We start from the raw sequence: 26135 nt of genomic DNA on the forward strand, positions 1-26135 counted from the left end.
TTTTACTTTGTTCACAAAGAGGGTTGTTTTCTCTTTTCTTAACAGGGGACATTGATACTTTATATGGTCCCATTTTCCACACTGGAAGCACCTTCTTTTTACCTCAGGAGCAGTTTGTCTTGTTACACCCTGCCTCCTCCAGATGGTGTTTTCTATGTCAGAACCCTTTTCTTGCTGTGGGCGCGTTTGTTGTTGATAAAATGGCTGCCTGTTTGTTCTTTTATCATTTGGCAGATCTTCCCTTTTGAATCCTTCTTTTAGGGTTGTTATTTGATCTGCCATAACCGCTGCCTCTACAACAGTGGATGGCTTGCGATCCTGAATCACCCAGCGAATATCATAAGGCACTAATTGGAAAAATTGTTTCAGCTTTAAAAGTTCTCTCAGCTGTTGGTAATCTTCCACCTCAGACGTCCTTATCCAACTATCGAACAGTTGAGACAATTTAGAGGCCACCTGAGCAAAACTTTGGGTTTTATCTCTCTTTAGGGTCCTGAACTTAAATCTATAGTATTCCGGAGTTAAACGAAACTCTTGTTGAATTTGCTTCTTAAACAGATCATAATCTCCATAAGACTCTTCAGGCATTTGTCCATAAATTTGTAAGAGCTTTCCACTAATCTGAGGCCTAAGGTATGTCATCCATTTTTCCTTAGCCACCCCAAAATCTCTACAACATCTCTCAAAAGAGATTAGAAATTTCTCTGGATCATCGTCCTTGGTAAATTTAGGGAATTTCTTCGTCAAATCTGGGGTATCCACTGGATGTCACTGGATGTTTGAGACAAAGCCAATCTTTGCTTCTGCAGCTCAAACTCCATTCTCTTCAATTCTAACTCCTGTTCTCTATCTCTTTGTCTTTCTTTTGCCTCCATCTCCAGTTCTCTCTCTCTTTGTCTTTCCTTTGCCTCTATTTCCAATCGTTTCATCTCTAGTTTGTACTTATAAGCCATTTCTGACATAGGCACTGGCTCTGTTTCCGCCTCAGAGCCCGAACTTCCCTCTTGGTCTCTCTCTGTTTCCTCAGCAAGCTTTCTCTGTCGCCTAGTAGTCATACTCCAATAACTTTTACCTCACAACTTATTCTTAAATTAATATTAAGGCACTTGATCAGTTGTTAATCGAATCCCGTCGTCTGCCACCAAAAATATGTAAAGAAGTAGTAACGCCACCGAATTGGGACCACCAAAAACTGTAAGGAACCTCCGACAATGCTAATTAAACTGCCACCATAATGTATAGAGACGCTGGTATTAAAGTCTCTGTTAGTCTCTGTTTGCGTTGTGAGGTAATTTTGGTAGAGTGGAATGCACCGAACGTAAAATCAATGGAGATGAGGCAGTTTTTAAAATAACAAAGAGAACAAGTTTATTGTTGAACAAAGCTTGTGGTTGCAATATAAAGATGTTCAGCTTGGCATATACTTGATGGTTACAATATGGAGAGGTTATGCTTGGCATATACTTGATGGTTACAATATGACTTGGTTGAGATACAATTCAGCCTTTGATGTTACAACTTTTAAACTCTTGCTCTGGTGAAGGTGTCTATTATTCAGTGTTCCCTGCTATGAATATTCTCACTGTTTGATCTATACTGGATCAAATAATAGAACTCCAGTCTTCCACCGACTGGCAATCGTACAAAGCCTCTGTTAGTTCTTTTTAACTAAAGAAATCTAACAAAGTTTTACCCTCCAGCTCCCTAGCTGAAGAAATATTCACGAACACTAACTAACTCTACACTTCTTCACTCCTCAGAGTCTCTTCCCTGACTCTGCTACTCTCTCAGAGTCACTATCTGACTCTGCTACTCTCTCTCAGGGTCTCTTCCTCCTGACTGAAACTTAACTGTCACTTTCAAACCTTTTTCTCTCTAAGCTCCTCCCACCTCCTCTTCTGCCTTGTTTCCATGGCAACATATCTCTCACAGCTGGGCCGCTCCAGCCATAGGCAACCAATGTAAAACACAAATACAGATTTAAACACATTATAATAAACACTTCTGTACAGGCTTGTTCTCCAGACCCTCCATCCTTTCTAAGAAGATACTTTAGTATTCAAGGAGGGCATCTCTCCACTCTCGAATGAATGAGTTGGGCACCATTTTTATCTGCCATAGCTCAATGCTATGCGGTCATGGATTTGTAGTTTGGCAAAGTCTTTAACCTTTTCAACATTATAGCTCCAGAATATATCTTCCAGAAGTATTTGTGGATCTCTCTAAGTCGGGCATCAGCCAGTTTCAGACCCCAGATATTTTGGGCTTCAACTCCCACAATTCCTAACAGCAATTGTGAGAGTTGAAGTCCAAAACATGCGGAGGGAGGGCCAAAGTTGGCCCATGCCTGGTATGGATACACCTAAAGTTTCAAGATCTCTCGATAAAAAAATGTAATGTTTGTTTGTGGGACGCACATAACTCAAAAACCACTGGATGAAATGACACCAAATTTAGCCACAAGATACCTACTAACCCAAGGAGTGACCATCACTCAAAAAATCACCAAAATAAACAGCGAAAAGAACTTTAAAATCCAAGAAAGGTAGAAGACAACACAATGCATGCATGCAAACAACTTCCCTGGCCCGCCCCCCTCCTGCGTAGGGACATAGCAAGCGCAAGAGGAACCGTCAACTATCCTCCCTCTTCCAGCCAGAACAGGAGCTAGAAATGGATGGCACAATGGTGGGTCCAGTGGGGGGGGGGAGCCTCATCCACCATCAGGGAAAGAAAGAAAGAGGGAAGGAGAGCAGGGAAGAAGAAGAGAAAGAGGGAGAGAAGGGAAGAAGGAAAGAGAGAAGGAAAGATGGAAGCAAAGTGCGAAGGAAGGAAAGAAAGAGGTAGCGAAGGAAGAAAGGAGAGAAAGGGAAAGAAAAAAAGGGAAGGGAAGAAAGAGGTAGAGAAGGAAGGAAGCAGAGAAGGAAAGAAAAAAGGGAAGGAAGAAAGTAAAGGAGAGAGGGAGGGAAGGAAGGAAGGAAGGAAGGAAGGAAGGAAGGAAGGAGAAAAAAAAGGAGAGAAAGGGAGGAGAGGTTGGCCACAGCAACGTGTGGCAGGTACAGCTAGTCTATATAAATAAAAATACAATGTTCGTTTGTGGGATTAACATAACTCAAAAACCACTGGACGAATTGACACCAAATTAGGACACAATATATTTATCAGGCCAACAAGTGACCATCACTCATAAAAACACTGAAAAACGCAGTGGAAAGGACTTAAAAAGCCAAAAAAATAAATAATAGATTACAATGCATGTGCAAAACCACATATATAAACGCAAACACACATCTATACACATATACACAAATATATACAAACATACATACACACACACAAAGCACATATGCACAGATTGGGCCAGTGCAACATGTGGTGGTAAATAAATGGTAAATATAAATGGTAAATAAAAAGGGATGATTTAAGTACTGAAAATTTCCCTGTCTTTTTCAGCATGGAAATATTTTATATCCATACAAACCAGCTTCAAGGACTCTTAAAACAGTGTCTCCAAAGCTTGTAAAGGGAAGGGGATATTTCCACTTTTTTCACACATTTCTGATCCTTCTCTTTATGGTGTTGGGCAAAAATGACCTCAAAATAACAGCCCGCCTGCACAATAGATTGTTAGATGTTTAAAGGCCAATTTATTTATTTATCATGTCAGAAGTAAATTGAGAATACAGTTAAACTGTAAAGAAAAACCACAAACAAATTTAAAAACTTGGCATTATACTAAATTTCCTTTGACCAGAAGCAGGCCACTTGGAGTGCCTCTGGTGTTGCTGTGAGAAGGTCCTCCCTTGTGCATGTGGCAGGGCTCAGGTTGTATTGCATCAGGTGGTCAGTGGTTTGCTCTTCTCCGCACTCGCATGCCGAGGATTCCACTTTGTGGCCCCATTTCTGAAGGTTGGCTCTGCATCTCTTGGTGCCAGAGCGCAGTCTGTTCAGCGCCTTCCAAGTCGCCAAGTTTTCTGCGTGCCCAGGAGGGAGTCTCTCATTTGGTGTCAGCCATTGGTTGAGGTTCTGGGTTTGAGCCTGCCACTTTTGGACTCTCGCTTGCTGAGATGTTCCAGCGAGTGTCTCTGTAGATCTTAGAAAACTATTTCTTGATTTAAGTCGTTGACGTGTTGGGTGATATCCAAACAGGGGGTGGGCCGGGATGTCACTGCCTTGGTCCTTTCACTATTGGCTGCTACTTCCCGGCAGATGTCAGGTGGTGCAATGTAACAGTGTATTTTCTCCAGTGGTGATACCCTGTGATATTTCACCATGATTTTAAATTTAACTATTTTTTCCAGTAACTTAGGCATTTTGTGGGCCTTTTGTGCAAGACCACCCTATATGGTGAAACATCCCAACTAAAAGTTTCAGTCCAAAATCAGAGCTTTTCCTTACTACTCCACTCTCTTTCTCAGCTGTTCCACAATATCTCCAAAGCAGAAATGGGGACAGAGGTGACTAATTCCCCTCGATATTTATCCTGCGACTTCAAGATAATCACTCGCCTGATTGGCGGGGGAAGAGAGGCGGCTGTGTCACTGCCATTGAGTGACGGGCGCGGATGGAAAATCACCTGATTCCTGGCACCAAAGTGACTAATTTGTCCCAATCATCTCCTGATTATTTATGCCGGCGGGTTTACAGGGGCGGGGGTGAATGAGACGCGTTGGTGCCATTAACGGTAATCACAGCGGGGAGCGTCGTCTTTTAAAATACGCAACGGCTTCTGCTCATGAAATCAGCCATTTCTCCCTATATAATACATGTCGCGGCTAGCGACTCATGAGCTGAGAGGGTGTGCTGCTCTCAGGTGTGTGTCTGTGTATGCAGGATATAGATGTGTTTTCAGTTGTCCTGTCCAAAAGAAAACAGGACTCCCCAGCTCAGAAAACCTGGCATTTTCAATAGCGGGTGACCTGAGGGCTTCGCTTTCTTTGCAGTGAGGTGTCAAGCTCTTGATATACAGGGTCTGCCGTTTCCTTGAACAAAGGCAAGCGTAATAGGTACACCTATTAGTGGTATATAGAATAATACAATTGGAAGAGATTCCCCAGGGCCATCCAATTCAAAACCTCTCTATCATGCAGAAAGACACAGTTGAAGCTCTCCAAACAGATGATGATGATGATAATAATGATGACGATGATGATGACTCTGGCACAAGCCACTCAAGGTGGTCCCAGTGATGATTGGCATACTGGGTGCAGTGCCTAAAGACCTTGGCCTGCACTTAAAAACAATCAGCGCTGACAAAATTACCACCTGTCAGCTGTAAAAGGCCACCCTACATGAATCTGCATGCATTTTTTGATACATCACATAGTCCTAGACCAGTGGTTCTCAACCTTCCTAGTACCGCGACCCCTTAATACAGTTCCTCATGCTGTGGTGAACCCTAATATTATGAATCGCAATGTAAATAATGATCTGCAGGATGTATTTTCATTCACTGGAGCAAATTTGGCACAAATACCCGGTATGCCCAAATTTGAATACTGGTGGGGTTGGCGGGGGGATTGATTTTGCCATTTGGGAGTTGTAATTGCTGGGATTTATAGTTAACCTGTAAACAAAGAGCATTCTGAACCCCACCAACAATGGAATTGAACCAAAGTTGGTACACAGAACTCCCATGACCAACAGAAAATACTGGAAGGATTTGGTGGGCATTGACCTTGAGTTTGGGAGTTGAAGTTCGCCTATATCCAGAGAGCACTCTAGACTCCAACAATGATGGATCTGGACTCAATATGTTCAAATGTGAACACTCGTGGGATTTTGGGAAAATAGACCTTGAGATTTGGGAGTTGTACTTGCTGGGATTTATAGTTCACCTACAATCAAGGAGCGTTCTGAACCCCAACAATGATAGAATTGAGCCAAACTTCCCACACAGAGACCCCCATGACCAACAGAAAATACTGTGTTTTCTGATGGTCTTTGGCGACCCCTCTGACACCCCTTCGTGACCCCTCCAGGGGTCCCGACCCCCAGGTTGAGAACCACTGTCCTAGACACTTGGGAAGTGTCCGACATATCATCCAGTACAACAACCAGCATAGTGATCTTGTTTGCTGTGTCCTAATCCTGTTGTGTTTCAAATAATAATAATAATAGTCATCATCATCATAATCTGTGATCTGCATCATCATGTGATCCTTTGAGTAACCCCATTTCCCTAGTTTCCAACAGACCTCACAACCTCTGAGGATGCTTGGTGTAGATGCAGGCGAAACGTCAGGAGAGAATGCTTCTGAACGTGGCCATACAGCCCAAAAAACTTACAACAACCTGGTACCTATTTATCTACTCACATTTGCAAGTTTTCAAACTGCAAAGTTGGCAGGAACTGGAGCTGAGAGATGGGAGCTCACCCTGTCTCGCGGATTTGAACTGCCGACCTTCAGGTCAGCAGTTCAGCAGCTCAAGGGTTTAACCCATTGTGCCACTGCAGCTCTCCCACCACGATTCCATCCAGCCTCCATTTAATAACTTCCAGAGAAGGAGACTCCACCAGATTTCAAAGCTGTTTATTCCACAGTTGAACAGCTCCAACCATCAGAATGTTCTTCCTAACGCAGTGTTTCTCAACCTGGGGGTCGGGACCCCTGGAGGGGTCACGAGGGGGTTTCAGAGGGGTCGCCAAAGACCATCAGAAAACACATTTCTGATGGTCTTAGGAACCCCTTTGGCATAATCATTTCGGTTCACAGTGCTCTGTGGATGTAGGTGAACTACATCTCCCCTAAATCGCTGTCAATTCATCCCAAATCCCTCCAGTATTTTCTGTTGGTCATGGGAGTCTCTGTGTGGGAGGTTTGGCCCTATTCTATCATTGGTGGGGTTCAGAATGCTCTTTGATTGTAGGTGAACTATAAATCCCAACAACTACAACTCCCAAATGTCAAGGTCTATTTTGCCCAAGCTCCACCAGTGTTCACATTTGGGCATATTGAGTATTCATGCCAAGTTTGATCCAGATCCATCATTGTTTGAGTCCACAGTGCTCTCTGAATATAAGTGAACTACAACTCCAAAACTCATGGTCAATGCCCACCAAACCCTTCCAGTATTTACTGTTGGTTGTGGGAGTTCTGTGTGCCAAGTGTGGTTCAGTTCCATTGTTGGTGGAGTCCAGAATGCTCTCTCGATTGTAGGTGAACGATAAATCCCAGCAACTACAACTTCCAAATGACAAAATCATTATCGCACCCCCCTCCCCAACCCCACCAGTATTCAAATTTGGGCGTATCAAGTATTTGTGCCAAATTTGGTCCAGTGAATGAAAATAACATCCTGCATATCAGATATTTGCATTAAAATTACAGTTGTGAAGCAGCAACGAAAATAATTTTATGGTTGGGGGTCACCACAACATGAGGAACTGTATTAAGGGGTCGTGGCATTAGGAAGGTTGAGAACCACTGTCCTAACGTTTAGGTGGAATCTCTTTTCCTCCAATGTGAATCCATAGCTCACTTGTGTCCTTGTTTCTAGGGTACCTGGAAAACAACCCTTCCTCCTCAATGTTACTTCCTTTCAGATAATTAAACATAGATAACATGTTCCTTCTCCTAAGCTAAACAGACCCAGATCCTTAATGTGCTCCTCATAATTTCCAGACCTTTGACCATTTTGGTTCCACCTTGGCCATATTGCACAGGGCTAGACATAGTATTCCAGGTGAGGTCTGACCAAAGCAGAATGGAGTGGGACCATCACTTCCCTCAATCCAGACACCAGACTACTATTGATGCAACTAGAATCGCATTGGCTTTTTCAGCTGCTGCATCACACTGTTGACTCTTGTTCAGCTTGTTGTCAACTAAGATCCTTTTCACATGAAAGTCTCCTGCTGCCTTGTTGTTAGCAATGCTTCTTAAGGCCCATTCAACCTCACTCCTCAGGATGTCTGGTTCTAATTCACTCACCACACCATCAAAACTATCCTCGATATTATTATCCTTCCTATACAGATCTTCTGTATAGTCTTGCCACCTTCTCTTGAACTCTTTAGCTTCTGTTAGGTCCCTGCCATCTTTGTTTCTGATATTACATAGTACTAATATTGTACTATGCTAATAATACAATATATTGTTCGTATATATATCTTACAAGACCTTATTCTATCCATTATTCTATCCCTTTGAGCCACAGCAGTTAAAAGGATGTCAAACTGCTTTCATTCTATTGTATAGAGTTCTGCATAAGTTTGCTACCAAATAGTATTGAATCAAGTAAACAATAAATATTGAGTGGAGCAGAATTGAGATATAACAGTTGGCTCCTACATGTCGATATTGTCTGATCCCCTTTTAAAGCCATTGGAGTTAAATGGCCACAAATGACACCTCCTAATAATGCCCGCCACCTCCCAAATCCATAAGTTGTTGACGGTGTGAAGAAATGGTTCGATGGAGTGTGGGGAGACAAGCATTCAGCTGCGATAATTGAGATGTGTGAAGGTCTGGAATGAACCAAGGCCTCTTGTGCTCATCTCTCCGTTCTGCTTCTCGTCCTGCAGGAATTTTTCGAGAACCCCGCCTTCCGCCCGGACGGCATGAAGCTCTACCCGACTCTCGTCATCCGCGGCACGGGGCTGTACGAACTCTGGAAAACGGGGCGTTACAAGAGCTACCCGCCAAGCACGCTGGTGGACCTGGTGGCAAGGATCCTGGCCCTCGTGCCACCATGGACACGCGTGTACCGGGTGCAAAGGTAACCTTGGCCGGCATCCTGCACCACGCTTGCAAGGTGCAAAGCTACACAGCAGTTGTGTGGCTATTGTTCTATGCCAAATTTCAATATCACATACTAGATATATTGTTGAAGGCTTTCATGGCCAGAATCATTGGGTTGCTGTGAGTTTTCCGGGTTGTATAGCCTTGTTCCAGAAGCATTTCCTCCTGATGTTGGTAGGCATCCTCAGAGGTTGTGAGATCAGTTGGAAACTAGGCAAGTGAGGTTTATCTTGGGGAAAAAAGAAGGCTGAGAGAAGGGCACATGACAGTCCTCTTTAAACATCTGAAAGGATGTCACATCAAGGAGGGAGAGACTAGAACACATGGCTATCATATCTCCTCTCAGCCTTCTCTCTTTCAGGCTAAACATGCCCAGCTCCTTAAGCCGCTCCTCATAGGGCTTGTTCTCCAGACCCTTGATCATTTGAGTCGCCCTCCTCTGGACACATTCCAGCTTGTCAATATCTCTCTTGAATTGTGGTGCCCAGGATTGGAAGAAGAGAAGTCTGAGAGGAGATATGATAGCTTCTTGGCAGGGGTTTTGGACTGGATGGCCCATGTGGAGTGTCCAGGGTGGGAAAAAACAAGCAAGAGTTCATTCTTTCTTTTTCCCACCCTGGACATAATTCCACAGATATATAAACCTCACTTGCCTAGTTTCCAACAGACCTCACAAGCTCTGAGGATGCCTGCTATAGATGTGGGTGAAACGTCAGGAGAGAATGCTTTTGGAACATGGCCAGACAGCCCAGAAAACTCACAACAACCCACATAATAGATAGAATCATAGAATCAAAGAGCTGGAAGACACCTCACAATATTCCAGGTGTGGTCTAACCAAAGCAGAATAGAGTGGGACCATGACTTCCCTGGACCTAGACACTATGCTCCTCTTGATGCAGGCCAAAATCCCATTGGCTTTTTTTGCCGCCACATCACATTGTTGGCTCATGTTTAACTTGTTACCCACGATCTTTCTCCAAGATCTTTTTCACATGTACTGCTCACCACCTTCTCTTGATCTCTTCAGCTTCTGTTAGGTTCTGTTAGGTCCCTGCCATCTTTGTTTCTGATACTACATAGTACTAATATTGTACTATGCTAATAATATAATATATTGTTTGTGTATATATCTTACAAGCTGCTCTGAGTCCCCTTTGGGGTGAGAAGGCCTGAGATCTAGAACCACGTTCTTCAACTGTCTGGCTGGACTACTGATCCCAAATTCCCTTGCCTAGAAGAGTTAGGGAGCTGCTAAATCTGGATGGTTTGGGGTTGGATTGGGAGTATGAGGGGAGGGGAATTGGGGTGTCTAGCTGGCTTTTGAGGGAGGATGTGAGATTAAATATCCAAACTACTTACTGGAATCCCTGCCTCCGGTCCCCAGAGTGCGGAGCTCATTTCCCCCACCTGCTGCTCTCTCCTGCGTCAGTGCTATCACCCACGAACTCCTCAGAATAATTAGCTCCCCTGTTAATGTATGCAACCAGTTTCGTAGAGCAAAGGCAGCACCATTTAGATGCCAGGCAACACCATCAAGATGTCAGATAAGTTCTTCTCTGATCAGGTCGAAGGACGCCCTGTAAGAGAGCACAGTTTTTGACTTGCCAAGTGCTGGAGAACGGCAGTTAAGTAGGGACGGTTTTCAATTTGCAATGGGGATGCTCATAAAATGATCCCGGTACCTTAGTATGCAGCCTGAGTTCAGTAAAATTTCCTGCGTAGCAAGTCGGCTGTCTCTGGAAACGGTGACATAGCACACCTGAGCAGCCCAAAGCACTTGGGAATAGCTGTCTGCTGCAAAAGGGTTTTCAGAGCCCTTTTTGTCTTCCTCTTTTCCTGCAATTTGAATCCATGGCTCCATTGTGTCCTAGTCTCTAGCGTGTCAGAAAACAAGCCCTCTCCCTCCTTGATGTGAAATCCTTTCAGATGTACCTCGGGAAGTCTGACTTGGCCACGGTGGTACATGCTCTGGTCACATCCCGCCTTGACTACTGCAACGCTCTCTACGTGGGGCTGCCCTTGAAGACGGCCCGGAAGCTTCAGCTAGTCCAGCGCCCGGCAGCCATGTTACTAACTGGAGTGGGACGCAGGGAGCACACAACGCCCTTGTTGTTCCAGCTCCACTGGCTGCCGATCTGCTACCGGGCCCAATTTAAGGTGCTGGTGTTGGCCTACAAAGCCCTAAACGGTTCCGGCCCAAAATACCTCTCGGACCGCATCTTGGCCTATGAGCCCACGAGGGCCTTGAGATCGTCTGGGGAGGCCCTTCTCTCGATCCCGCCTGCCTCACAGGCACGCCTGGCGGGGACGAGAGAGAGGGCCTTCTCGGTGGTGGCCCCCCGGCTGTGGAACACTCTCCCTGTAGACATCAGACAGGCGCCCTCCCTTATGTCTTTCCGTAAAAGCCTAAAGACATGGCTGTTTGAGAAGGCATTTAATTAAGTGCTACAAAAAAAAAAATTGGTAAAGATGACTGGAACGGAATATGGATTATGAGATTGGTTACGATTCTACTATGAGACGGAGCGGATTATTTAGTGTAACTATATAACTGTTGTATTGTGGATATGCTGTTTTTGCTATTGCTTTTTGTAAATTGCCTTTTATATGTTGTACACCGCCGTGAGTCGCCCTAGGGCTGAGAACGGCGGTCAATAAATGCAGCAAATAAATAAATAAATAAATAAATAAAGAGGGCTCTCATGTGCGCTTCTCTCAGCCTTCTTTTTTCCAAGCTAAACATTCCCAGTTTCATAAGCTTCTCCTTTTAGGCTTCCCATTAGCTCACTTTACTCTGAACAGTTCATATCCATCTCAAATTGTGGTGTCTACAACTGGACACAATCTAATTCAGGCATGGGCAAACTTTGTTGTAGTCCAGCCTTTGATTGTTCCTGCACCTGATCTCTCTGGGGATTCTGGACCTGTTAGTCATTCTGATGACACTGGGGATTCTGGGTCTGCAAGTCAGCAGGAGAGCCAGCAAGAAATTTTAAGCCCTGAAAATGAGCAGTCTGTGTCTGAAGGCCACATTCCTGGAAGGCAGTTCACTATGGTGATGTTGACAAGCTGGAATGTGTCCAGAGGTGGGTGACTAAAATGATCAAGGGTCCAGAGAACAAGCCCTATGAGGAGTGGCTTAAAGAGCTGGGCATGTTTAGCCTGAAGAAGAGAAGGCTGAGGGAGACATAAAGAGGGTCATGGGTCAAGATGTGAGGGGAAGTCATAGGGAGGAGGGAGCAAACTTGTTTTCTGCTGCCCTGTAGTATAGGTGTTGCAACCCAGATCAGGAAACAAGACCATAAGATTAAATCCACCACACTTGACTGTGGGAAAAACAATCCTTTTTTATTGATGAAAAAATGGTTACAAAATAGAGGAAAATGCAAAGTCAAAAAGTCACAGTAAAATTCAGCAGTCAGGAATATCTCTGAACTAGATCAACATTCCAAACGCAACACTATAGAAAACCTGGAACCTGTTAGTATCTCACTAACCGTACTTGGAAACTAGAAGCCTCTAGGAATGCAGGCCATGGGAAACGGGAACTCAGCCAAGGTAATGCCTCAGTCTAAACGATGCTTGATCTAGCAAGACAGCCTGGGGGGAGACACTTTAAACTAAAGAAACTGTTTTGGGACATGCCTCCAGGCTTTGAAGCTTCCTTTAACCTACTTGGCATTCGCAGACTCTGTGATTCACTCCTGTTTTCCCAAATCTGCCTTCTTCTATCCTCATTTAAAAAGGCAGGTGTTAACTCCTCTGGAGAGTTATCACCACTTGATTCTGAAACATCCTCATCAGGATGTTTAGTTTCACTTTCCCAGCCACTGCCCTCAGAATCAACAGTTTCCAAACCATCAAGGAAAACTACATGTTCAGTAGCCTGTTCAGTTGCATCAGGAAATACAATCAGGTTCACACGGAGACTGAGGGTCAGGTTCACATGGAGGCTGAACCCCAACAATAAGATGCAGAACAATGGCTTCAAACTACAGGAAAGGAGATTCCACCTGAACATTAGGAAGAACTTCCTGATTGTGAGAGCTGTTCAGCAGTGGAACTCTCTGCCCCTGAGTGTGGTGGTGGTGGCTTCTTTGAACCAAAGGCTGGATGGCCATCTGTCAGGGGTGCCTTGAATGTGATTTTCCTGCTTCTTGGCAGAATGGGGTTGGACTGGATGGCCCATAAGATCTCTTCCAGCTCATTGATTCTGTGGTTATATGATTCTAGGGAAGCAAGGAGCAGATCTGAGTTCAGAGGATGGAAATGGAAGTCCAGGTGGCCAGTCTAATGAGCAGTTAGATAGGAGATTTACTTTCTGTCAACATAGTGCTTCTCAAGAGGGAGTACGAAGGCCACGACACTTATTAGACAAGAAATATTTATCAGTTTCTCAGGGGAGACAGCATGATTTTCTCTCGATATTGGCTAGCCAAGCAGATAGGCTCGTTAGTCCACATTAGTGTTGAGTATAGATCCATGATCAAGTCAAGGGATTTCTTTTTTTATTTTTTATTTTATTGAATGATTTTTATTAGGAGTTTTTCCAAAATTGCATAATTACATACATACATTCCTAACACGTGCTGGTTACAGTAGACCTTAATTAATTCTTACAGCCTGTCTATATACATTCATCGTTAGTAGCTTTCACTGTTATCAAATTCGTATCCACCGAATTTTTTCATATACAAACTTTATATAAACCTATCTCTACTGGAGCCTGCACTCTACAAAATTCTAACTAGGGTGAAGGGGGTTGGGTGGATCAATAGATGAGAAGGGGTAGTGAGGGGAAAGTTGGTTGTGAAGTGTAACTCAAACATCCATACATCCATTGAACTTCCCAACAGTCCAGGGGGTAATTCCACACTTGTTTGTTTTTCTATAATATTTTCTGTCGTATTGCAGTCGTCAACATTCAGTATCTCACACATTTAGATTTTTCTTTTCTTTCAAGGGATTTCTAATTCCATGTTCCATGTTTCCTTTAGTTCACATCTCATGATTCCTAGTTTTGAGGACTGTTCTGAATTTGACATTTTGGATTTATTCTGCTTTTGTATTCCTGGTTTTTGATTCTACTCTGATAGTTTGCTTTCTGTGGATTATTCCTGATATTTGGACTTTGGCTTTTTATACTATTTTGCTGAATTATCTCTTCTTCAATAAACCACTTTGCTATTTTACCTTGGACTGGAGTGTGTGTGAAGTAGAGAGGTGGTTCCCAGCCTTGGAGTGCAACAAACGTTGGCCCTCCAGATGTTTCGGACTTCAACTCCTACAATTCCTAACAGCCTACCGGCTGTTAGGAATTGTGGGAGTTGAAGTCCAAAACACCTGGAGGGCCAAAGTTTGCCCATGCCTGGTCTAATTCCAGGTAAAGTCTGGCCAAAGCAGAATAGTGTGAAACTATTCTGGGCCAAGCTTGTTTTCTGCTCTTCCAGAGACAAGGGCATAATGGAGTAATGATTAAAACTACAGGAAAAGAGATTCCGTGAACATTAGGAGGAACTTCCTGGCAATCAGAACTTTGTATTGCGTATTCTTGCAAGGCAGAAGAAGGTTGGACTAGATGGCCTTCAGGATGTCTTCCATCTCTATGATTCTAATTGTCCCAAAATTATTTGGAAGGCTCATAGTTATGCTCTCCATGTGCCATTGGGCTGCCGCAACTCTATCAACCAAAGAAAGCATCTGTTGTTCTGTCTGAGCCAAGACCTTCGTGGTCAACCCAGAAAGCTACACAATATTAAATCCCACCTTTATCACCCTCTGTTTTCCCTAGCAAAGGAAGAATTTCCCATTTATAATTGTCAGTGTGGAACATTTCTAATAACAGCTGGCACTGTTATTAGGGTGTGTGTTGATAAAAGGTGTGTGTTGATAAAAAAGAAGCCAGGCAATTACTGTGTAATTCATCTTAACCTGCCACACGATTTGAACTGATGTGAACCATTCTTATGGCCAGGCTGGTCGATCGTGAAAATCTCTGATTATTGCAAGAACAATTGCGGCAAGGGGAAGTTGGAACGGGCTCTCTTTACTACTTAGAGCAAAGTTTTACTCTCCCAGTACCCTTGGCTCCTTCTACACTGCCAGACTACCAAAGCAGATAATCCACAGTATCTGCTTTGAACTGGATTATGTGGGTCTACACCAATGTTTCTCAACCTTCCTAATACCACGACCCCTTAATACAGTTCTGTATGTTGTGGTGACCCCCAACCATTAAATTATTTTCGTTGCTACTTCATAACTGTCATTTTGCTACTGTTATGAATCGTAATGTAAATATCTGATATGCAGGATGTATTTTCATGGACCATCCATTAGCTATGAAAGGGGGGGGGTTTTTTTGGAAAGACATTACCTTTCCATAGAGTAAAACATAGAGCAAAAGGAAAAGCTGCATACTAAAACACACACACACATATATAGTAATCAAACAGAACCATATACAAAACAAATTACTAGTGGAGGCTTGAAGAAGGTTGCTATTTCCATCATCATCATCATCATCATCATCATCATCATCATCATCACCATAGAATCATAGAATCAAAGAGTTGGAAGAGACCTCATGGGCCAGCCAGTCCAACCCCATTCTGCCAAGAAGCAGGAATATTGCATTCAAAATACCCCTGATTGTGTATTCTTGCCATCCAACTTCTGTTTAAACGCTTCCAAAGAAGGAGCCTCTACCACACTCTGGGGCAAAGAGTTCCACTGCTGAACGGCTCTCACAGTCAGGAAGTTCTTCCTCGTGTTCAGATGGAATCTCCTCTCTTGTAGTTTGAAGCCATTGTTTCACGTCCTAGTCTCCATGGAAGCAGAAAACATGTTTGCTCCCTCCTCCCTGTGGCTTCCTCTGACATTATACATGGCTATGATATCTCCTCTCAGCCTTTTCTTCTTCAGGCTAAACATGCCCAGCTCCTTAAGCCGCTCCTCATAGGGCTTGTTCTCCAGACCCTTGATCATCTTAGTCGCCCTCCTCTGGACACATTCCAGCTTGTCAATATCTCTCTTGAATTGTGGTGCCCAGAATTGGACACAGTATTCCAGGTGTGGTCTAACCAAAGCGGAATAGAGGGGTAGCATGACTTCCCTAGATCTAGACACTAGGCTCCTATCGATGCAGGCCAAAATCCCATTGGTTTTTTTTGCCGCCACATCACCTTGTTGGCTCATGTTTAACTTGTTGTCCATGAGGACGCCAAGATCTTTATCACACGTACTGCTCTCGAGCCAGGCATCCCCCATTCTGTATCTTTGCATTTCGTTTTTCCTGCCAAAGTGGAGTATCTTGCATCATCATCATTATTCCACCAGACAGGAAGTCATGATCCAAACCCTCTCTACAGATGTCCATCCAGCCTCTTTCAAAACTTTAAGAGATACTTCAGGAAGCAATTGATTCCATTATTGACCTGCTTTTACCATCAGAAAGTTTGGGGTCGTTTCTTCATGTCCTCGTGTCTTCAGCAGCAGAAAGTGAGCTTTCACTCTTCTCTCAGACTAAACAGCTTCCTAAGCCATTCTTCATAGGGCTCCGTCTCCAAACCTTTGATCCTTTTCATTGCCTCTATACCAAGCATGGGCAAACGTAGGCCCTCCAGGTGTTTTGGAGTCCAAAACACCTGGAGGGCTGAAGTTTGCTCATGCCTGTTCTATATGGCAATCTGATCTTCCCGACTTTGGTCCCCCACCATTTGTGAAACATTTCACCTTTGAAGTATTGCTAAGTATTTCTACTTAGCAATAACCAGGTTCATATTCTGCCTCCAAGCTAAAACATGGCTTTTTTCTTAATGCCTTCGGGGCCAAATTGACTCCATCCCCGTGTACACATATTAAGACAAATGGAAACACTTTAAGACATGATAGAACCACGCTGAAATTGCTTAATATGATTTTCTTCTGATTAAATTACTTTTTATTGGTTTAAATTGGTTCTGTGAATGCTGTTAAGGGACTCATAACACAGCAGGCCAGGTTGAAAGCAATCAGGTGGCTAGATTAATTTTTTTTTCATTCCTTCCCTGAAATCTTGAGAAATAGAGGGGAATATAAATATGTAAAGAGACAGCATATTTGAAGACTCTTGTTTGAAGTTTTAAATCCACCTTAAATTGATAATAGAATTGTCCTGAAGGACCTAGGAATTACTAGAGAGCTATCCTCTCTTGGTGGTATGAGGATATCAAGCCACCTTGTCTGTCACCTGAGGAATCTGTATAATGATCAAGTAGCAACAGTCAGAACTGACCACGGAACAACAGACTAGTTCAAGATTGGGAAAGGGTTGTATCCTCTCACCCAACCTATTCAACTTGTATGCAGAACACATCATGTGGCATGCAAGGCTTGACGAATCCAAGGCTGAAGTTAAAATTTCTGGAGGAAACATTAACAACCTTAGATATGCAGATGATCCCACTTTGATGGCTGAAAGCGAGGAGGAACTGAGGAGCCTTCTAACCAGGGTGAAAGAAGAAAGGGCAAAATCTGGGATGCAGGTAAACAGCAAAAACTAAGATGATGGCACGTCTGCTGTACATGGATGACCTGAAGCTGTATGGGAAAACTGAAACTGAAATCCAGTCTAACTAACACTTTCTGAATCTTTAGCACAGATATCAGCATGGAGTTTGGTTTGGACAAATGTATGACAGTGGCACTAAAAAAGGGAAAAATCATTGAAAGTGAGGGCATAAATATGCCTAATGGTCAAGCGATAGTGTCACCAGCCAGAGGCCTATAAATATCTAGACATACTACAGCTGGACAACATCAAACATGTTGTTGTTCATTCGTTCAGTCGTCTCCGACTCTTCGTGACCTCATGGACCAGCCCACGCCAGAGCTCCCTGTCGGCCGTCACCACCCCCAGCTCCCTCAAGGTCAGTCCAGTCACTTCAAGGATGCCATCCATCCATCTTGCCCTTGGTCGGCCCCTCTTCCTTTTGCCTTCCACTTTCCCCAGCATAATTGTCTTCTCTAGGCTTTCCTGTCTCCTCATGATGTGACAAAGTACTTCAACTTTGTCTCTAGTATCTTTCCCTCCAGTGAGCAGTCGGGCTTTATTTCCTGGAGGATGGACTGGTTGGATCTTCTCGCAGTCCAAGGCACTCTCAGAACTTTCCTCCAGCACCACAGTTCAAAAGCATCTCTCTTCCTTTGCTCAGCCTTCCCTAAGGTCCAGCTCTCACATCCGTAGGTGACTACAGGGAATACCATGGCTTTGACTAGGCGGATCTTTGTTGCCAGTCTGATGTCTCTACTCTTTACTATTTTATCGAGATTGGACATTGCTCTCCTCCCAAGAAGTAAGCGTCTTCTGATTTCCTGGCCACAGTCTGCATCTGCAGTAATCTTTGCACCTAGAAATACAAAGTCTGTCACGGCCTCCACGGTTTCTCCCTCTATTTTCCAGTTGTCAATCATTCTTGTTGCCATAATTTTGGTTTTTTTGACGTTTAGCTGCAACCCGGCTTTTGCGCTTTCTTCTTTCACCTTGATTAGAAGGCTCCTCAGCTCCTCCTCGCTTTCGGCCATCAGAGTGGTGTCATCTGCATATCTGAGGTTGTTAATGTTTCTTCCAGCAATTTTCACCCCAGCTTTGCATTCATCCAGCCCCGCACATCAAACATGAACATGTGAAAACTGTGCTCAGCAATTAATACACTCAAAGGGTCACAAACATTCTCAAAAGCAAGCTCAATAGAGGCAACACCATCAAGGCCATAAACACCTGTCATAAGATATACTGGTGGCATCATAAACTGGACGCAGGTAGAACTGGACAATTTGGACAGAAAAACAAGAAAACTCATTAGCTGAGGACCCAAAATGCAGAGTGTGCAAGGAAGCTGATGAAACCATGGAACACATCCTCAGCTTCTGCAAGAAAATCGTACTGACGGACTACAAACAGAGGCACAACTCAGTGGCCCAAATTATTCATTTGTTGTTGTTGTTGTTGTTGTTGTTATTATTATTTGAAACATAATAAGATTAAGACACAGCAAATAAAATCACTATGTTGGTTGTTGTATTGGATCACACGGTGGACCATTCCCAAGTGTCTAGTATGATGTGATGTATCAGCAAATAATGTGTGCAGATCCCAGTAGGGTAGCCTTTTGCAGCTGACAGATGGTAATTTTGTCAGCGTCGATTTTGTTTAAGTGCAGACCAAGGTCTTTAGGCACTGCATTCAGTGTGCCGATCACACTGGGACTACCTTAACTGGCTTGTGCCCAGAGTCTTTGCAGTTCAATCTTTAAATCCTTATATTGTGTCAGCTTTTCCAGGGATTGCAACATCTATGATCCATACTTGGTTTTTTAACATGATTGTGAGGTCAGGAGTCTTGTGCTCCAAAACTCTGTCTGAATTCAGAAGTCCCAGAGAAGATTGATGTGTAACTTTTTCAGGCTTGTGGTGCCACCAGTTCTTTGTTGCAGGCAAATGGTCTTTGTGGCACAAGTTCCAATGAATCATCTGAGCAACGGTGTTATGCCTCTGCTTGTAGTCTGTCTGCGCGATCTTCTTGCAGCAGCCTAGGATGGGATCTATTGTTTCATCTGCTTCCTTGCAGAGTCTACATTTGGAATCTGTCGCCGACTTTTCAATTCTGGCTTTGATGGCATTTGTTCTAATGGCTTGTTCTTGGGCTGCCAGAATCAGACCCTCCACCTCCTATCTATTATTGTTGTTGTTGTTGTTGTTGTTGTTGTTGTTCTGCTTTATCTCTCTCAAAAGAGACCCCAAACGGCTGGTGATAAAAGCAGTACAATATATAATTTAAAGCCTAACAAAAATCCATAAAAACATTAAAATAAAATTCAACATTGAAATGTTCTAAGTACATAGTTAAAAGCATGAAACAAATCTATTGAAATACGTGAAATAAAATTGCCAGCCTCTGCCTGAGACAGAAGAGGCCATCAGCCACCGTGACTCACCGAATGGCAAGAGATTCTAGTTTAGCCCCAGACCGTTGGGCTATCAAGCGCACACTGCAATTAGCATACCGTTCGCCCCGAGCGGGAGCTCGCCCCAAATCAGACAAAACGGCTTGGTCTTCCTAGCGAGAATCGGAAGAGGGCTGATGACACAGCGCAGGAAGCAGAGCAGAATAGACATGGTCCCCGGGAAGAAAGGGTTGTTGGAAAACAGCAGCATGGGAGAGAAGCCGGTTGGAATAGACGCCTAGACAAGAGTGCTGGGTCATGCGTAAATCAACCCAGTTGCCACTTCTTATAGAATCATAGAATCATAGAATCATAGAATCAAAGAGTTGGAAGAGACCTCATGGGCCATCCAGTCCAACCCCCTGCCAAGAAGCAGGAATATTGCATTCAAATCACCCCTGACAAATGGCCATCCAGCCTCTGCTTAAAAGCTTCCAAAGAAGGAGCCTCCACCACACTTCGGGGCAGAGAGTTCCACTGCTGAACGGCTCTCACAGTCAGGAAGTTTTTCCTAATGTTCAGATGGAATCTCCTCTCTTGTAGTTTGAAGCCATTGTTCCGCGTCCTAGTCTCCAAGGAAGCAGAAAACAAGCTTGCTCCCTCCTCCCTGTGGCTTCCTCTCACATATTTATACATGGCTATCATATCTCCTCTCAGCCTTCTCTTCTTCAGGCTAAACATGCCCAGTTCCCTAAGCCGCTCCTCATAGGGCTTGTTCTCCAGACCCTTGATCATTTTAGTCGCCCTCCTCTGGACACATTCCAGCTTGTCAATATCTCTCTTGAATTGTGGTGCCCAGAATTGGACACAATATTCCAGATGTGGTCTAACCAAAGCAGAATAGAGGGGTAGCATTACTTCCTTAGATCTAGACACTATGCTCCTATTGATGCAGGCCAAAATCCCATTGGCTTTTTTTGCCGCCACATCACATTGTTGGCTCATGTTTAACTTGTTGTCCACGAGGACTCCAAGATCTTTTTCACACGTACTGCTCTCGAGCCAGGCGTCCCCCATTCTGTATCTTTGCATTTCATTTTTTCTGCCAAAGTGGAGTATCTTGCATTTGTCACTGTTGAACTTCATTTTGTTAGTTTTGGCCCATCTCTCTAATCTGTCAAGATCGTTTTGAATTCTGCTCCTGTCCTCTGGACTATTGGCTATCCCTCCCAATTTGGTGTCGTCTGCAAACTTGATGATCATGCCTTCTAGCCCTTCATCTAAGTCATTAATAAAGATGTTGAACAGGACCGGGCCCAGGACGGAACCCTGCGGCACTCCACTTGTCACTTCTTTCCAAGATGAAGAGGAAGCATTAGTGAGCACTCTCTGTGTTCGTCCACTTAACCAATTACAGATCCACCTCACCGTAGTTTTGCCTAGCCCACATTGGACTAGTTTCCTTGCCAGAAGGTCATGGGGGACCTTGTCGAAGGCCTTACTGAAATCCAGGTACGCTACATCCACGGCATTCCCCGCATCTACCCAGCTTGTAGCTCTATCGAAGAAAGAGATCAGATTAGTCTGGCATGACTTGTTTTTGATAAATCCATGTTGACTATTAGCGATGACTGCATTTATTTCTAAGTGTTTGCAGACCGCTTCCTTAACAATCTTTTCCAGAATCTTGCCCGGTATCGACGTGAGGCTGACCGGACGGTAGTTGTTTGGGTCGTCCTTTTTTCCCTTCTTGAAGATTGGGACCACATTGGCCCTCCTCCAATCTGCTGGAACTTCTCCCGTTCTCCAAGAACTCTCAAAGATGGTTGCCAATGGTTCCGAAATGACTTCCGCTAGTTCCTTCAGTACTCTTGGGTGTAGTTGATCTGGTCCTGGGGACTTGAACTCATTAAGAGCGGCCAGGTATTCCTGGACGACTTCTTTCCCAATTTGGGGTTGGATGTCCTCCAATCCCTCATCCACTCCATCTTGCTGAGGTTGAAGACTCTCTTTTTGTGAGAAGACCGAGGCAAAGAAGGCATTAAGTAGTTCTGCCTTTTCCCTGTCCCCTGTCAGCATTGCCCCATCTTCTCCTCGAAGAGGTCCTATCGCCTCCTTGTTTTTCCTTTTTCTACTGACATAAGAATAGAAGCCCTTTTTATTGTTTTTAATGTCGCTGGCAATTCTTCTAGAATGGGTCTCTGGAAAAAAAATCCCAGAATCCACTTGGTATCATGAATCACAGCATCCTCCAAAAGTCGGAAGGAACCCCAAGAACCATCTAGTCCAACTCTTGCCAGAAAGGAATGCATCACACTATGTAACAACATTAAAAAAAAATCTGTTCCTGGTTTCAAAGTGTTATTTCCTGTTTAGTTGTGCAGTACTTACTTGGAAAATAGTTGTTCTACTCTAGAAATGTTGTTTTTGTGGCTGCCACAATCTCGGTTGAATGGGTTGAGAGATTAGGAGATATTCATTGAAAAAAATATAGCAAAATGTGCTATAACACGCTGTCCCTTCTGCATTTGGGAGTTGTAGTTGCTGGGATTTATGGTTCACTTACAATCAAAGAGCATTCTGAACTCCACCAATGATGGAATTGAACCAAACTTGGCACACAGCACTCCCATCACCCAACAGAAAAATACTGAAAGGATTTGGTGACATTGACCTTGAATTTTAGAGTTGTAGTTCACCTACATCCATAGCAGGATGTCTCTTTCGCATTTGGGAGTTGTAGTTGCTGGGATTTATAGTTCACCTACAATCAAAGAGCATTCTGAACTCCACCAGTGATGGAATTGAACCAAACTTGGCACACAGTACTCCCATCACCCAACAGAAAAATACTGAAAGAATTTGTGACATTGACCTTGAATTTTGGAGTTGTAGTTCACCTACATCCAGAGAGCACTGTGGACTCAAACAATGATGGATCTGGACCAAACGTGGCACAAATACTCACTATGGCCAAATGTGAATACTGGTGGAGTTTGGGTTAAATAGCCCTTGACATTTGGGAGTTGTAGTTGCTGAGATTTATAGTTCACTTACAATCAAAGAGTATTCAGAACCTCACCAACAGTAGAATTGGGCCAAATTTCCCACACAGAACCCCCATGACCATCAGAAAATACTGTGTTTTCTGATTATCTTTGGTGACCCCTCTGACAACCCCCTCGCGACCTCCACAGGTTGAGAAACACTGATCTAGTCCAACCTTTGCCTGGCAGGAATGCATCACAGTATGTAATAAAATTTGGGGAAAAAAAGTTCCTGATTTGAATATGTTATTTCCTATTTTGTTGTGCCGTGCTTACTTTCAGAGTACTTAGAATAATAGAATCATAGAATCAAAGAGTTGGAAGAGACCTCCTGGGCCATCCAGTCCAACCCCATTCTGCCAAGAAGCAGGAATATTGCATTCAAACCACCCCTGACAGATGGCCATCCAGCCTCTGTTTAAAAGCTTCCAAAGAAGGAGCCTCCACCATACTCCAGGGCAGAGAGTTCCACTGCTGAACGGCTCTCACAGTCAGGAAGTTCTTCCTAATGTTCAGATGGAATCTCCTCTCTTGTAGTTTGAAGCCATTGTTCCATTGCGTCCTAGTCTCCAGGGAAGCAGAAAACAAGCTTGCTCCCTCCTCCCTCTGACTTCCCCTCACATATTTATACATGGCTATCATATCTCCTCTCAGCCTTCTCTTCTTCAGGCTAAACATGCCCGGCTCCTTAAGCCGCTCCTCATAGGGCTTGTTCTCCAGACCCTTGATCATTTTAGTCCCTCTCCTCTGGACACATTCCAGCTTGTCAATATCTCTCTTGAATTGTGGTGCCCAGAATTGGACACAATATTCCAGGTGTGGTCTAACCAGAGCAGAATAGAGCATGGGGAGCATGACTTCCCTAGATCTAGACACTATGCTCCTCAACAACTGAGGATGCCTGGCATAGATGTGGGTGAAACATCAGGAGGGAATGCTTCTGGAACATGGCCAGACAGCCTAGGAAACTTACAGCAACCCACTGTTTGTATTATATTTCAATCAAAAAGTTGCAAGAGATCAAACAGGGCAGCTTTTAACTGATCAGCAATGTTTAGGCAGATCCTCTTTTTACTGATCTGCTAAACCCAGTTTGAAACCAAGAAAGCTCCTATTAGGGCTGGGGGGAGAGATTGGGAAATATGATGTGGCCATAAACTGCCAGTGTTTATTTTTAAAAAATGTAATTTATTACATCTGGCCCAGCCATAAGGTTTTAAATTCTCTGTGTTATTGTTTATATATTCATTGTTCTGTTTTATTTGCTTGCTGTTTTGTTTTTACTGATGTGTTGTTACATGACTAGGCCTCATGTAAGCCGCCCCGAGTCCCCTTGGGGAGATGGTAGCGGGGTATAAATAAAGTTATTATTATTGACATGAAAGCACAGTATGTCACAGCAAATGAGATCTATATGCTGGATTTCGTATCACAAAATCACAAGTCGAACACTTCCCAAGCGTCTAGGACTGTGTGATGTATTTTCGCATGATGCGCACAGATCCAAGCCAGGTGGCCTTTTGCAGTTGACAGGTAGTGATGTTGTTGATGTTTATTGTTTCCAAATGCCGGTTGGGATCTTTTGGCACGGCACCCAGTGCGCCCATGACCACAGGGACCACCTATACTGGTTTATGCCAGAGTCTTTGCAGCTCGATTTTGAGGTCTTGATAGCGGCTGAGTTTTTCCTGTTGTTTTTCCTCAATGTGACTGTCACCTGGTATGGCGACATCAATAATCCAGACTTTTTTCTTTTCCACAATCATGATGCCTGGTGTATTGTGTTCCAAACCTTTGTCAGTCTGGATTCGAAAGTCCCATAGTATTTTTGCATTTTTATTTTCCACAACCTTTGCAGGTTTATGATCCCTTTACTAGTTCTTGACTACTGGCAGGTGGTACTCATGACATACGTTCCAGTGAATCATTTGGGCCCCAGAGTTGTCCCTCTGTTTGTAGTCCGTCTGTGCAATTTTCTTGCTACAGCCTATACTGGTTTATGCCAGGGCCTTTGCAGTTCGATTTTGAGGTCTTGATAGCGGCTGAGTTTTTCCTGTTGTTTTTCCTCAATGCGACTGTCACCCGGTATGGCAACATCAATAATCCAGACTTTTTTCTTTTCCACAATCATGATGTCTGGTGTATTGTGTTCCAAAACTTTGTCAGTCTGGATTCGAAAGTCCCACACTATTTTTGCATTTTTATTTTCCACAACCTTTTCAGGTTTATGATCCCTTTACCAGTTCTAGACTACTGGCAGGTGGTACTCGTGACATACGTTCCAGTGAATCATTTGGGCCCCAGAGTTGTCCCTCTGTTTGTAGTCCGTCTGTGCAATTTTCTTGCAACAGCCTATACTGGTTGATGCCAAAGCCTTTGCAGTTCGATTTTGAGGTCTTGATAGCGGCTGAGTTTTTCCTGTTTTTTTTCCCTCAATGCGACTGTCACCCGGTATGGAGACATCAATAATCCAGACTTTTCTTTTCCACAATCATGATGTCTGGTGTATTGTGTTCCAAAACTTTGTCAGTCTGGATTCGAAAGTCCCGCAGTATTTTTGCCTGTACATTTCCCACTTCATTTGCAGGTTTATGATCCCACCAGTTCTTTACTACTGGCAGGTGGTACTTGTGACATACGTTCCAGTGAATCATTTGGGCCCCAGAGTTGTGCCTCTGTTTGTAGTTCGTCTGTGCAATTTTCTTGCCACAGCTGAGGAGATGGTCCATGGTTTCATCAGCTTCATTACACTGTCTGCATTTTGGGTCATCTGCTGATTTTTCAATCCTGGCCTTAATGGCATTGGTTCTGATGGCTTGCTCCTGGGCTGCAAGAATCTGGCCTTCTGTCTTCTTCTTCAGGGTTCCCTTCATGAGCCATAACCAGGTCTTCTCCTTGTCAACTTTTCCTTCAATCTTCTCAAGGAACTGCCCATGTAAGGCTTTGTTGTTGTTGTTGTTGTTATTGCAAATGCCTTTTCTGCCTTACCAACAATATAGGTATTTAATCTTTGTGTCTGTTCTCTTTGCAGGGATATCCCCATGCCGCTGGTCAGTTCCGGAGTGGAGCACGGGAATTTGAGAGAACTAGCGTTGGCCAGGATGAAAGATCTGGGGACGGAGGTACGTATGCAGTTCCCATGCTTCTGTATCAGGCATGAGCCAACTTGAGCCCTCCAGGTGTTTTGGACTGCAACTCCCACAATTCCTAACAGCCGGTAGGCTGTTAGGAATTGTGGGAGTTGCAGTCCAAAACACCTGGAGGGCCCAAGTTGGCCCATGCCTGAAGTAGGACTTTGGAAGGCATCCTTTATTTTATTCTCTCTGTTTTTTTCCCTGGGAAATCTTTTCTCTTCTCTTGTATTTTCTCTCTCTAATTTCCTGCCTCTCCATCCCACCTCCCACTCAACTCTCAAG

The 26135-nt window shown here is 43.9% G+C and overlaps 1 protein-coding gene across 1 annotated transcript in view; it reads left to right on the top strand.

Annotated features, from left to right (window-relative positions):
• Positions 1–26135, top strand: part of ELP3 (elongator acetyltransferase complex subunit 3) — a 173841-nt gene that overhangs the window by 96415 nt on the left and 51291 nt on the right. Inside the window, exons 10-11 of the mRNA XM_067462594.1 lie at positions 8528–8721; positions 25751–25841. Of these exons, the coding sequence (XP_067318695.1) occupies positions 8528–8721; positions 25751–25841 (285 nt within the window). The remainder of the gene's footprint in view (positions 1–8527; positions 8722–25750; positions 25842–26135) is intronic.

Source organism: Anolis sagrei, chromosome 1 (genome assembly GCF_037176765.1).
Source record: "Anolis sagrei isolate rAnoSag1 chromosome 1, rAnoSag1.mat, whole genome shotgun sequence".
NCBI lineage: Eukaryota > Metazoa > Chordata > Lepidosauria > Squamata > Dactyloidae > Anolis > Anolis sagrei.